Source organism: Papaver somniferum, chromosome 6 (genome assembly GCF_003573695.1).
Source record: "Papaver somniferum cultivar HN1 chromosome 6, ASM357369v1, whole genome shotgun sequence".
In the NCBI taxonomy this organism is placed as follows: domain Eukaryota; kingdom Viridiplantae; phylum Streptophyta; class Magnoliopsida; order Ranunculales; family Papaveraceae; genus Papaver; species Papaver somniferum.
Window position 1 is genome coordinate 85,857,505 of NC_039363.1, and position 15,408 is coordinate 85,872,912.

Genomic DNA, 15,408 nt, shown 5'->3' on the forward strand with positions numbered 1-15,408 from the left:
ATTACACAACAAATATTGTTGAAGAATCAACACCCCTTCACATATCCACTATGAAGGGATATCCAATGCATGAATATCTCATTTAATGTATGTTATATCTTCATTAATCGACAACGAATTGGCTAATAATCATATTTATTCATGGTTACTATAGTGGTGGGAGCAGTGGCATTAGTGGTACCAGAGGAGGCGTTTGCGTTAGTATGATGATGTACAATGATAGTATTTGATTGTTGTTCTAGTGGTGGTTGAGAAAATGACGTTAGTGGTAATAGTCAGTGATAGCATTTGGTTGTTGTGGTGTTGGTGGAGGAAGATGTGATTTATCAACTTAATTTAGTGTTACATTCTAATGAAAAAAGTAGTCGAATTATTGTAATTTTACGAAGTACCAACAAATAAACGATACACATAAAAACTAGCATAAATATTCTTAAGAACAAACGAATATATCATGCTCTAGTATATAATAAGGTATAAAGTTGCATATTTACATATTTCAAATACGGATACCTTCGTATCAGAATTCGTGTGTGGCCATTTTTTTGGATGAAAAAATAAGAGATTTTTAACAAAGTGTTCTCTTTGAAAACCTTATTAATAAAATGCACCTATTTTCTTCTACTTATACAAAATGTCCTTTTTTTTTTGATAAGAAAATAATTTTATTAATGAGTTGCGTTTTGGTCTCCGGATAGGAGATTACAAATTGCAGAATCAAAGTCACTAAAAAGTTCAGTTGATTTTCTAGTTTCTCTAGCTGACCTAGCAATAACATTTGCTACTTGGTTGTCATCTCGGATTACATAATCAAAAGTTCATAAAACAACATAGGAGCTTAAATGTTTTATCTCCTTTATTATATTCCTATTCTCCCACTGGATGAGTAGTGAATGACCGTTGATGGATTGTATTACGAGCTTTGCATCTGCCTCTATCTGGATCTTTGTATGATTCAAGATTTTTACCATAATAACGCTTCACGAATATCCATACACTCCACATCCTCTGGACTTAGTGCTCCATTTCCATAGGTTCCTTTGGTGCCAATACAGCTACTTGTAGAATTACGCAGCACAATACCAGTGCCAAATTGATTAGAATCTGAGTCAAAAGAGCCATATGTATTGTATTTCAATATGCTTTCTAATGGAGGTTTCCATCTGGATATATTAGAGTTAGTTAAAACAGCAGTATAAGATTCATGCATATGAGAAGCAAGATGGTAATGGATTTTACATATTGAAGAAAAAGGGTTAAGAGTAACTCCCTGAAAAACCACATCACAACGATCCTTCCATAATATCCATGCTCCAATCACCAGAGTATACAGCCATTTATCATCCTTAGTTTGAATGTACTGAGAAAACCAACTTGTTACCCATTCTGATACAGAACTGCAGTTTGCTCTGACTGTGTCTATATTGATATTAATACCCCTCCAGACTGTTCTGGCATGTCTGCATTCAAGAAGGATATGTCCAATTGTTTCTTCACTGTGGCCACAAATATCACAGTTAACTTCAAGACTGTTGTTGTAAATTGCTCTCTTGTATTTAGATGATTGAAGGCCTCTTATGCATTTCCATGCAAAGAGTTTAATCCTTTGTGGAGCTTTGCATCTCCAGGGTGTCTTCCATACTTTCCTCTCTATTGTCCGCCTTCTACCTAGACATCACTATCATTGTAAGACAACATTTTGTAAGTGCTTTTTACAGAGAAAACTCCATCTTTTGCAGGCATCCAAATCATGTTGTCTTCTTTGTTGCTGTCTATAAAGAGAGCTTGGATTTTAAGAGCAGTATCAGCATCAAATAAAAAACTAATTAGTTGAGTGTTCCACTGAGATGTTCCAAGAACCATTAACTCTTCCACAGTTTCATAAAACCTATAATGATCATTTTGAGGAGAAGGTGGATGAAGCATACCAATAATCCATCTGTCCCTCCAGATTTTTGTTTTTCTCCCATTATTGATTTCTATGAAGTAGTTATGCTGAACAATCTTTAGACCTTTTGAGATCCCATTCCAGACATAAGAGCGGTTTTTTGCTGTAATATTTTGATGAAGTAAATCTCCATTATTGAAGTATTTGCTTGATAGAGTTCTATCCATTAAAGTGTCAGATTCACTGCAAATTCTCCAGGGCAATTTGGTGAGGAGAGCCAAATTCAGCTTTTCCAGGTCCCTAAAAGCAAGTCCACCCATTTCAGTTGGCCTGCAAATACTCATCCATGTTGTAGGATTATGCCCCTTGCTAGAATGATGTCCCCCAAAGAATTTCCTCTCAATGGCAGTTAGCTGCCGAAGAAGATTAGAAGGTAATTTAAAAGTTCCCATTTGATATATGGGAACAGCATTGAGAACATGCTTAATCATTGTACCTCTTCCTGCCTGTGAAAGGGATATGGATGACCATGTGTTAAATTTTCTCTCAAAAATTTCTTTAATACTTTTGAAGGATTCTTGCTTTGAGTGCCCGATAATCAATGGTGACCCCAAGTACTTCTCTTTAGAGTTCATGCTTTTGACTCCCAGTATTTGCTTTATTGTGTTTGCTACCTCTGGTTTGGTTTTCTGGATGAAGTAAACTGCACTCTTCTCAAAAGTGATCACTTGACCTGATTGAGAGCTAAAATGTTGTAGAAGCTCCAATAAGTTATTGACTGTGGTGACATTGTCTTGAGTAAAGATCAAGCAATCATCTGCAAAAAGTAGATGATTAATGGCTGGTGCTAAGGAAACCACTTTAATTCCTTTAATTCTACTGTCTTGTTGAGCTTCTATGAGCTGTCCTGAAAGAAATTCCATTGCAAGAATAAATAGGTAAGGTGATAAGGGATCACCCTGCATAATGCCTCTTGTTGGTGTAAAAGCTTCACAAGGAGACCCATTAAGCATCACTGAAAGTTGTGTTATGTTGATGCATTGTTGTACAAGATCACAAAAATCATCATTAAAACCAAAATAAGAAAGAACTTCGATAAAGAAAGGACACTCCAACCTGTCAAAAGCCTTTGACATGTCTAACTTAGGTGCCATCCATCTATTATCACCACTTTTTTTCTTCATTGAGTGAATAATCTCCTGAGCAAGAACTGTATTATCACTGATGAGTCTCCCCGAAACATAAGCAGCCTGGTAAGGGGAGATGATTTTCTACATCACTGGATTCATAGACCAATTGTCCTATAATCACCTGCACTTATAAACTTCTTCTTCTTTGGGATTATAGAGATGTATGTCTTATTGATTTGCTTCAGTATATGTTTGGTTTCAAAGAATTTATTGACCACGTTGCAAACATCTTCTCCAACTGTTTCCCACAGACTTTTGTAGAAGTCAGCTTGAAACCCTTCTTGCCCTGAAGAGCTCCAATTTTCCATGCTTTTGAGAGTTGAAAATATATCTTCACTGCTTGGAATTCTAGTGAGTGTGACATTCTGTTCTGCAGTAATGATTGATGGTATAATGGAGTAAAAGTTATCATCAATAACTGGATTGTTGGTTGTACTGATGATTTTGAAATGGTGAGTCAAGTGCTGAGCTATTTGATCTCTAGTTTGAAGCCAATTGTTGTTATGGTCTTGAATGACATCTATGTTGTTCCTTACTCTTCTTTTGTTGACTTTTGTGTGAAAGAATTTGTTGTTGGTGTCCATATATTTAATAAATTGATCCCTTTCCTTTTGTTGATAGAATTCTGATTTGATTTTGTGCCACTTATTGAGATCATTGTTGACCCTGATGATTTCACCCTCAGTATTACTACTTTGAGGTATTTCTTGTAGCTGGTTGAGTTCCTTTTGAAGATTGTTCACCTTGTTGTTGATGTCACCAAAGTGCTCTTTATTCCATAAGGAGAGTTCCTTTCTAGTTCTTGACATTTAGTAACCAGCTAATACCCAGGAGAGCCAGTAACATTGGTCTGCCAAGCATTAGTAATGACAACGGAACAGGTTTCATCATTGAGCCAAGTGATAAAAAATTTAAAAGGCTTCCAATAATTGGGTATGGTAACATCAGTATCTAGCATAATTGGGCTATGATCACTTCCTATTTGGGTGAGGTGCAGTAATCTAGTTTTGGGGAATTTAAGATTCTATCCACCATTAACTAAAGTCATATCTATTCTAGATTTAATAGTCCCAGTTCCCAAATTATTGTTGCTCTAGGTATAATTCTTTCCTACAAAGCCTATATCCTCTAAGCCACTATTAGAAACAATGATATTCACCCACCCATCAGTAGAAGAAGTAGTGCCTGTGTCACTATCAATTAAGTGAAAGTTTAGGTCCCCTAGAACTACCCAAGGATTGCTATTATTTTCACTAATCTGCTGAATATAACCCCATTGTTCTTTCTTTTTAGAATAATTGGAAAATCCTTACATACAAGTTAGAAGAAACTCAGGTTTACTAGGATCAGATTGAACTATTGCATTAAACATATAGTAATGAGTATCCACAATGTCACACATGAAACCATTCTTCCATAATAAAACTAGGACTCCTGATAATCCTTCAGGTTCAATGTATCTTCAATTGGGGTATTGATATTGTTTTAAGAGTGGCTGACACTTGTTTCTACTTATTTTTGTTTCACACAAGAATATAATGACAGGGTTTTGAGCTCTGATAAGATCGCTTAAATGATTTCTAGTAGAAACATTTTTAAAACCCTGGACATTCCAAGATAGGATTTTCATGTTTGCAAGGATAAAAAAGATGCAGACAGTAAACAAACCATGAGAATTCTTAAGGAAATTGATATGCAAGGAAATTAAAATGTAACTAAAAAGGAAAAAACCAAGTAATTATAAAAATGATCAAAAATAGAATGAGCTAGTAAAGAAACAAATATGAGAAATGTGTATACCTGATTTTCACCATCAGCATTTACTATTTGGTTATCTCCAGTAATGACCCTGTGAGCTGCTGAGGAATCTGCATTAAGAGTCATTATATAAAATGTCCTTAATTAGATTTTTTTAATCCTTTTCTTTAAAAAAAGCCAACTGATGACATTTAGTGTATATATGCATTAATAATTTAACCAATAAAAAAAAACATTTAAGCCCCTTAACCTTTTTATTAGGGTCGAGTTGGAATACTGTGTCAGTAAAAACTCAACTCGTGACTCAGAGCACGTGCAAAACATGTGCAACCTTAAGTAATGGTGGGGTTACACGTGTTATCAAACTAAAAGAAACAAAATTGCGACCCTATTTCAATCCCTTTTCTAACGGTCTTCTTCATCATGTTCAACCTGTATATAAACCAGTGATGAACCCTGGGATCTTCATCACCCGAATTCTTCAAAAATTTGCAATTAAACGTAAAAACATGAGAGAAAATGTGATAGTTCTCCAACTAATAATAGTAGCAACAACAACTAAGTTAGACAGAAAATAAACATAAATGTATATTCAATTTGAATCTCTCCGAGATTTTGCAGAAGGATCAAAGATTCAAAATCCCTCCGAAGATTTTCTTAACGGATCTGAATCTCTCTATGGTCAGCTGGGACTCATCCTGGGGAGAGAGAAAAGGTTTTGTATGCCCAATTAATACCTCTGCGAGACTTTGAATCACTTGTCTTTGACCAGCGTATCTTGCAGAGATGTGCTAGGAATCAACTATGTGTCCATATGATGGTCCAACAAGACCAGTGTATCCCGAAAGGATGTTCTAGGAGTCTGTCGAAAGGGCTCGGAGGCAGAATAACAACCGTATCTCGCGGGGATGTCCTAGGAGTTATTCGGAAACCTCAGTAAGTCGAGTCAGAGCCTAGAGCAGACATGACCAGTGTATCTCGCGATGATGTACTAGGAATCAATCATTGATCTCAAATAGGGTGAGTCGTGCTTACAGGAGATATGCAAATCTCCGCTCTGGGTCGTAAGTCCGTCGGGGACGTATTTATGCATCTACAGAGCCTACATGACCAGCAGTATCTCATTGAGGATGTATACTAGGAATCATGGCATCACAATCAGCTGCGTCTCGCGAAGACATGCTGGAATTGCGTCCATTCTGGTTCATAAGTCTTCCGGGGATGTTTTACGCTCTACAGAACCTACGTGACAAGCAGTTATCGTCGAGGATGTGCGCTAGGAATCACAGCATCACGACCAGCAGTGTCTCGCGGGGACGTATACTAGAAATCGGGCTAAGGATGCCTTGAAGGCCAGGGGCTTAATCTCTCCGTGAGAATTGAATTCTTTCTATAAGGTTGAAATGACACTTTCGCCCCTTATCCAAATTTCACCATCTACAGGTAGATTTCTGATCACAAGAAGCAAAAAAAAATCAGACAAAATATATATTTTGCATGCTAAATTTGGGCGGTGATGAATTGTTGAGTTTCCGTGGTAGATTTAAGTTCGTTATGTATATTTTCTGTTGCAAGATTTTTGTTCATATTTGCTATTACAGTATGTCGGAGTAAATTTTTATTCACGACAAAATTCTTGAGTTAAGGTAGAAATTTGCATTACCAGAATTTATTTGGATAAATGAAAATTTTTGGCCGTATAGTTTTTGGATCACGGAGTAAAGTTTTTGTTAACAAGAAAAAATTTGGGTGGCCAAACAAACTTGAGTCACAAGGTGAATTTTTCTTTCATAAAATTTTGGAGTGATGGGAATATTAAGGCAAGTGATTTTGCTGGACGCGAAAACCAGGACCATACTGCTTGTGACTGATTTTGCTGTGTTAGTCGGTCTTGAAAAATTCTTTGAGTCAGTCTTTGAGTTTTTCCTTTGTGTAACAAAAGGGAAAAATATACACATATATTGAGGCAAGTGGACGATTATGGATTTCAATAGCAATTTCTAGATCACGATGTGTTCTTGAGTGTTAATTAAATTTATGTAAATTATCTGGTCAGTGTTGCAGTATTTAATCAATTGGTGTTTTTGCGAGATCTAATTGGGTTTTTTCCCTATTCTTTGCTGCGGATTTCTTGATTTTTGTTTTGAAACTGAAGTGTTGAAAATAGGCTTTAGTTTTCAGAATCTCTTCTCTAGTGGTATCATCATCAACATCAGTAATAAAGCAATATCTCCAGCAACTGAACCAAGATCTTCGGTAACAAATCGAATCACCATGGAAGCAGCTTCATCAAAAACCGAGATAGCGGATACCAAGACACCGGAAACCAAGACACCAGTAGTAACTTCAGACACAAAGACACCGATTCAGAGACTGATTCAGACCGATTCAGATCTTTTCTTACCGATTCAAACCGATCCATTAAATCTCTGTTACTTATTAGTTAGTTTAGTTAAACACAAGTTAAAATACCCTGAGAAATGGTTGGATCATTTGATGATCCCTACACTGCTGCAATATGCATGTCTGTGTAGTTTGTTTTTGTTCCTAACAAAACAGTTAAGGCCATTTAACCTAGTTATATTGTTACACTGTTCTTGGAGTTATGGAATGGTAGAGTTAGTAGTAAAGATGGAATCCTATGATCAGAATTTGTGGAGTCCGGAAAATGCTGGAATATTGATGTATGATGCTCTGTTAATCTGTAAAATCTCTTGTAATCGTTCTGATTTTAGATCGGAGGTATTAATGAATTTATGAGCCTTTCCTCTTTTTCGAAAAAAAAAAGTTGCAGTATTTAAGAAAGTCTGCTCAATCTTTATTGGTAAATATTGGTAATAAAATGTAAATTATATTTGAAGAAGGATCTCTTCACATTCTTATTATCACACTATCTCACATATTGGACGTTATTTTTGCGACTAAAAACCAAACCATAACGGATTTGAAGCTAATATTTTGAGGATATGTTCTTCTTACTAGGATCAACATTCCTACCAAAAATGAACTCATTCCGAAATATAAAACCGCACCATCTACCGATATTAATTTCGATGTCCAGGAATCCACAGATTTTCAACGGCTCATTTTCATAGTAGTTGACGATGGCGTTATACGTCTCGGAATACACACATTTTTGATAGGAAAGTACAGCTATGTAATAGTATTATATCCCCAAAATGTTAGCTTCAAATCCGTTATGTTTTTTGTTTTAATTCGTAAAAATGACGTCTAACGTGTGAGATGGTGTGATAATAAAAGTGTGAGGGGATCCCTCCTCATTATATTCCAGTAAGAAATTGTATCTAAAAAGGATAGGTTAAATTGCATCCGTTGAAACGGACGTCTCGCCCTTTACGCACTACTTTGGTGCGCAGGTGAAGGGACAGTAGAGATGTCAAAAGATGAGACAATGGCACACACCCTCTACGTTTTCCATTGAAAGAGACGAGGGAGGGAATGCTGCTGGTCCCCTTCCTATTTTTTGTGTGATAGAGTCCCCATCCTATGAGTATGAGTCGACTCTTTTAATTCTTACCATAGTAGCAAAGAAGAATTTTCCATTTTACTACATATACGGAATTCTGTAATAATAGACGTATGAATCGTCAATTCTCCCATGTGAAGGAAAGAGAGAGACACTACAACATTTAATAGAGTACTATTTTCCGATCCAAAATCAAAATTTAAGGGATATACCACCGGGGCGAGTTTCATAAATAGATACACTGTGGATGTGTAACGTTTAATCATTGTATGTCCTCAAAGTTAAAATATGTGTTGATCTCGGTCGGTTACCTCCTCAGCCAGACTAAATCTATGCTTCAAAAAAAAAAAATCCAGACTAAATCCTTAGTTGCATTACAGTTAATTTTCCTCGTTTAATTGGGCCCCCAAAAACAATTAGGGGCTCACCCATTTTGTTTGCACCCCAAATTTTTCAGTGGTGTATTAAAATTTTGTGAAAGTACTATTTTAATTTTTACTAAAAATAAATTTTAAAAACCTATTAACCCTTAATCCTAAGCCCCAATTCATTTCTAGTTCTAAACAAAAAAAATCACTCCCTCCCCTCTCACACTCTCGACTCTTCTCTTCTTCTCCATTAACGACTCCAAGAAAAAGAAAAAAAAAATCTTCACCTGAAAATTTTCAGTTACAATAAAAGGGTCGTCAATTCGACAAGTCTAAACCCTAACGGTTTTTCATATGCATGTAGAGACCATAAAAAATCATTACAGTATATGATGATCAAGATAACGACCATATTTCTGGTTTTCATATTTTTTTACCCTAGATTAGAATCGTTAACATAATATAAAAACCTATGACGATCCTCTATGAACGATCTTTTTTTAAACGTCAACGACACCAAGTGAAAAACAAACAGCCTCTCTGTCCCAAAATCTTTCAGAGTCGTCTTGGTATAAATACATAAAATAACGATTCTTTCTGACCCGAGTTAAGAGTCGTCAAGGTATATCATATTACCCTGACGATTTTTCATAACCTGGAAAAGTTGCAAGTTTGAGTCGTCATTTTGGTGTCAATGACTTTATAGAGTCGTTGGGGTATACATCTCTCGGCATTAGCGATTCTTTCTCTATGTTGTGACATATATCCAATCCATGGGAGAATTTAAGATAATCTTACCATCAACACAAATTACACAATCATCATTGTTGCCTGAACCTTCCCCAACATCATTTCCCCTACTTGAATTACTTATTTCTAAAAACCCTAATTTTTCCTTTAAAACCTCCTCTTCTTCTTCTCAACTCACAAAAAAAAAAAAATAATCTAAAATCTGATTTAATCTAACATAATCTAACTATACTAATTAACTTAACTTAATTACGTTTTAATACCAACCATTCAGGGCAGTTTAGCCATTTAAAAATATTTTGGCTAAGGGGTGACTCGATTTAGGTTTCAGAGACCTTTTTTGTCCTCTACTGGGAGGCCCCTAATTGTTTTTTGGGGCCCCCAATTATATCAGTTTTTTTTTTTGGTCAATCAACAATTTGAATTTATTCAAATCAAAATGTGATTACATGATCGCTTACAAGAATAACAAAAACATCAAAGTACAAGATAATAAGAACCCTAATACAAATGAAGATATAAATTACAAGTACATCGTGAAGAGAAAGAGCCATATACCGTAAAGATACCCAATTTTTGTAAATGTAGTAGGGAAGGATGATGGTATAATCTGGAATCGATTCCGACCAGTTAATCTGATTTTCTTCTTCTTCAATAAGAGATACTCCTATAAAAAAGGAGTTATTTGCCCAAAATCTTGTAACTCTAAACGAACATGGATGCCCTAAATCATTTGGATTAAATATGGATTCTAAGAAATACCGTGTTAGATTGTCGATGTTCTTGAATCGAGAATAGCAAGTCACGAACCAGCGATCAAGGTTTGAATAAATCGCTCTCAAAGCAAAGAGAAACTCACCCCAAATGGCGAAGAAAAATCGCTCCAAATAGCGAAGAAATATGTCACATGACATTAAAAAGCAAAAAAAAAACTACTTTTATTTGATTAAAAATTAAAAAAAAATGAAATTTTGCTCAGATCTGATCCAAAAGGACCAAATCTGAGCAAGAGATTAATGGACGCTAAGGCTAAGTCCTATGGGCTAGATATCTAGCTGTTAGATTGGTCATCCACGTCAGCTAGGGCAACCTCCTAAGTCCTATGGGCTAGATATCTAGCATCTAGATTGGTCATCCACGTCTTCTGGGACCACTATAGAACGTTGTTTGGTTCACCGCTGAGCGCTGTTTGGTTTAGCGTTTTAAATCTCAGCCGTTAGATCATAAAATTTATCTCCCAGCGCTGAACCGTTCAGCGTTAAAAACACTTTTTGAGCGTTGAACCATTCAGCGTTTCAATCTCGCTGCTAGTTGAACTGCGAGCACTTGCTAGGAGAGAGAAATATCCAATGCTAGTGTTAACTTTTTTCCCATATTTTTTTCATAATTTAAAACACTTTTTGACCAATTTAACAGTTAAATCTAACCCATAGAAATTAGCCTAAGATTTTTTTTCTTAGAAAGAAAAGGAAATGAGAGGAGAGAAAGGAGAACGGACTTTCCAGTTTAATTTTGTATCAAAGTAAAGTGATTAGGCAATAATATCAACAACCGGTTCAACACTTGTCAACACTCAATTGTATTACTCCATTTGTCACTTTTGCAGAAACAAAGATAATATTTAACGACACAGGAAAAAAGCTTAAATCCCACTGAACCACCTGAACTAAACGAAGAAAGCGAGTTATAGGTTTTCCGTTGCCCAATTCCGTGAAACATTTTTTGTAAGCCGAACCATGTGGCGTGTGTCCGAATGGGGCACATTTTTCAAATGCCAATTTGTACTCTTTCTTTTTGATCATCCATGTACGTTAATTGATTGCGATGCTCAAAATTAAATTTAAAAGCCAGATTCAACTTATACGGAGATCTCTAGGCTCTACACTGGAGTATTGTTCACCTATGTAGACATAGGCGGTACTGTAGGCGTCCGCCTCCCTTTAATATCCCATGAGGCATGTGATGGTGTGATCATCATCGACCCATCCGTTAGTGGCTCTTTTTTTTTTGAAGCATTTAGTGAATCAGTTGGAGTGATATCGTTATAGAGAGCTTTGAAAATTCAGAATAGAATATAGTGTAATATATTATTAAGATCAAGGTTAAATTTGAAATAAAAATTGCAAAAGATTCAGAAATCAAAATGGGTGACCTTATGGATGAATATTGTACTTCTTTTCACTTATGTTTGTGAACATATTACAACAGTTCTTCAACCAAAGTCAAAAGGTTTCTATGTTCATGACATTTAAATATTTATTTTTATTATAAAGATAAAATGAATAAACTAATCATCTGGGGGAGTGTCGTTTTAGTTTTGATTATCTTAGACTTAGAGTACCAAAAATGTGCAGACAGTCTGTTGCAATCTAGCACACTTGTGTACTATAAAGAAAACATTGATTTGTAGCAGTGCTACGAGTAAACCAGTCCCTTGTGCATGTGATCGTTAATAAATCAATATTATCATATATTCATATGGTGATCCATATCATATAACGTAGTTATTATATCATATCATGCTGTTAAATGGGAATGCCAGCTTAAAAAGGGATGAGGGAGTTGAATCCAAAATCCTTAGCCTGTGTTTAGACTTTCACATAAGACAATAACATTTTCCGGCGATCGTACTGGGAAGCGTATAGTGAATCTGAAATTTTTCGATTCGTCTCTTTCTGGTTTATGACATTTTGATAACTGCAACTCGGGCAGACTTTCAGGGAATTCCGGAAATAACTCTTCGAAGCATTCTCTTTTCTAAATTTATAACTGGTTTTAATCTACTAATGTTGATGTCTAAGGCGAGCATTCATCCACCAAACCAGTGTCAAGGAAAAGATACATCTGCATGGTTTATGTTTGGAAGCCTAACGATGTTTGAAAATAACATACGCAGAACTACTGGTTAACTCATATTGTGGTATTATAACTACGTGTACCGCGAATGGTTGGATCAGAAACAAAAGAAATATTTTACGTAAACACATCAGAGCCAAAAGGAAGATTTTACGTAAATACGTCACTATATTGCTAGCTGATTTGAGGTCTACCACTAGAAGACAAAACTGGTCATCTTGAAGTCATTTCAAAAATCTTTAACCAATTGTTTTTAATTAATGGCTAGTTTGCTCCTAATTGATTAACGTTAATTAATAAGTTAGTGGAAATTAATTGGTATTTGAATTTGCTTATAGTTTTAGACTTCACATCGTTCATCGATTGAAGACGAAGATCTACCGAGGAGAGTTTGGAGGATCTTCATCAACAAAACGTATGTGGAGACTAAAACTTATCTATCACTCAGAAGTATTCTATTCTATCTCCTATTGAGACTAAGTCGTATAGCTATATATACTTTTACATTATACATATTTGATATTTCAAGCTGAGTTTAACTCACTTATATCTTTCTCGAAATATGTGTTGGAAGCTTTTTGCTTTATCTACGTTCATCATTGTTCTTGAAGAGTTTAGTTGGAAACTAAATAATAAGTCAAAAGGTGATCATGTGAACATCTTACATGATTTGTGTGAGACAGTCATTTGATGTCGACTCGGAATGTTTCGTATTGATCATTCGATCACTTAAAAAATTACTTATAAGCTAATAGTTTGTGTGAGACAGCTATTGTCGTCTTCTAAGGATGTTTCAATGATTGAAATGGGAGTTTAGAACAATTAACCATTGTTTGGATATAGCACAGTATGCATACCAGTATGCAAACTGTTGTGTATGATTCAGGTCCGAAAAACAAGTTTGTATACCAGTATGTGAACGATTTTAACTGTTAAAGTCTGGGAACCAAGTATACATACCAGTATGCGAACGGTTCAACCTGAGTTAGGTACGGAACGACAGTATGCGTACCCGTTTGCGAACTGTCGGAAAAGACCAAAGTCCGGAATTTAAGTTTGCGTACCCATTTGCAAACTGAGTTGGTTTAAGTTCTAAAATCGGTTAAGTATGATTTCATACTCATGAACAAATATATTAATAAATTAAGGAATGCAATCTTTGCAAACCGTGGCTTAATGTTCATGAATTGATTCTTGAATAAGTACTTTGTACAATCATGAATCAAATTCCGATTTTGTTTCAATTGTGTCTTGTATACTTCTATGAGAATATAAACAATTGAACAACTCTATGAGTAACACAATTAGATTCATTTGATCTAGAAGTGTTAGATGAATGTGGTTAACACAAAAATGTTCATATGGCTAACTTCGGTTAACTGTTATTGAGCCAACTCAATATACACGTTTAGGTATGGTTATACCCATATCTAAATGAAGGTATGTTTCATTTGTGTGTAACAAGCTAAGACCATCTAACAGTGGAGAGATATTGCTTTGGTTTTAAGCAAACTTAGCTTGAATCTTAAATCAGGTTTTTATCTAACGGTGAATATTGATTGCTTTGTTTTAAAGCTATCAAACCCTGATTTGAAGACTATATAAGGGAGAACTCTAGCAACTGGAAAACATAATCTCCATACCTTCCGTGTGATACTAGTTGCGACTAGAGTCGATTCTCCTTTAACCTAGGTTTTTCCTAAAACCATTATAGGTTAACGACTTAAAGGCTTCATTGGGATTCCGAAGCCAGGCCCAACGATTTTCTCTATAGTTGCTTGTTATGAGCTTACTTGTTCTATCGTATTGAGTACTATCTTCTCTAAGATTGGCTCGAATTTATCTCCGATAGGTAAGATAAAAAAAAGTAATCACAAAGCTCTTCGTCTCATTCTTTGTGATTCCACAATAACTTGTTCCACTACCATATAGTTAAGTTATTGTGAGGTGATTGATATTTCAAGGCTGTTCTTTGGGAATATATGACCAGATTATCAATTGGTTCCTGTTCACCTTGATTTATCAAAAGACGGAACAAAAACTTCATAGGTACTTCTGTGGGAGACATATTTTTGGTCAACAGTTCATGAAAGATATAGAGTTGAATTGTGTTTCCTGTGGAAATGTATCCACAATTTTTTGCCTGTTAGGAAAAAATTAGGTCAATTCATGAAAGATATAGAGTTGAACTGTGCTTTATGTAATCATGAGTGTGAATCTCTTAAGCATCTTTTCTTCGAGCGCCCATATGCAAAGACAGTATCCATGTTACCTCATCTAGTAGGTTTAAACCATAATAATGATGCTAATTTATCTTTTGCAAATATGTATGTTGTTGGATTGCAGGGGCAAATTTAAATATTGACATAGAAATAGGAAGGAAATATGCATTAGGGTTTTCCAATCCAAATCTACCACAGGTATTCAGCTATCCCTAGCAGTACAAAGACATCTAGCTTTTTGGTCCACATTGAAATCACATTCTGGTGAAAACATGGGCCAAGAAGTCAACAGTTCCTCTAACTCATCTAGACAGGCAATTCACATAGGCCAAGGATGGACAAAACCACCTCCAAATCAATTTAAACTAAATTTTGATGCTTCATGGACTAATGCTTTAAACTCTGCTGGTTATGGTTCAATCAATTGTGCTGATACATGAACTACTAGTCAAGCCAGAGCTGGAACTTTACAAGCTTCATCTGCAGAAGAAACAGAAGCTCTGAGTATGCTGGAAGCATCAAAGTGGGCTAAGAGTATGAACTTAAAGGACTTTTGGGTGGAAGGTGATTGTCAGAGACTGATACTCTATGCTCAAGGCAAAACAAGCAATATTTGTTGGAGGAACAAGGAACTAATAGAAGAAGTAATAAAAATCTTGCATTCATGTCATCATTTTTTGGGTCTCACTTACATGAATAGAAGATGCAATGCAATAGTCGATACCCTGGCAAAAGAAGTAGGGAAAAGACAAATTCACAAGCAACGTTGGTTGCAAATGCCAGTTTTTCTTCTTTCTTTTCTATCTTCTAATTTAAATTTCTCAAACGCTTTTTCTTTATCTAATGTTGTAATCAGGGAGAACAACGTGTTGGTAGAAGCCAATATCTC

The 15,408-nt window shown here is 35.5% G+C and overlaps 1 protein-coding gene across 1 annotated transcript; it reads right to left on the bottom strand.

Annotated features, from left to right (window-relative positions):
• Positions 1–964: 964 nt before the first annotated feature.
• Positions 965–3,887, bottom strand: LOC113291010. Its single transcript, XM_026540592.1, has 3 exons — positions 3,294–3,887; positions 1,717–3,138; positions 965–1,360 (listed from the first exon to the last, which is right to left on the bottom strand). Exons 1-3 carry the CDS (start codon positions 3,885–3,887, stop codon positions 965–967), a joined length of 2,412 nt encoding a protein of 803 aa, XP_026396377.1.
• Between the last annotated feature and the right edge of the window lie 11,521 nt (positions 3,888–15,408).

Excerpts from the sequence above, each read along its gene's own strand:
- LOC113291010 (XM_026540592.1), bottom strand. The coding sequence starts at position 3,887 with ATGTCAAGAACTAGAAAGGAACTCTCCTTATGGAATAAAGAGCACTTT. Across the intron at positions 3,139-3,293 it reads GAGAAGATGTTTGCAACGTG|GCTGCTTATGTTTCGGGGAG; the intron begins GTCAATAAATTC and ends TCCCCTTACCAG. Across the intron at positions 1,361-1,716 it reads CAAAAGATGGAGTTTTCTCT|TACATTCAAACTAAGGATGA; the intron begins GTAAAAAGCACT and ends TGGTTTTCTCAG.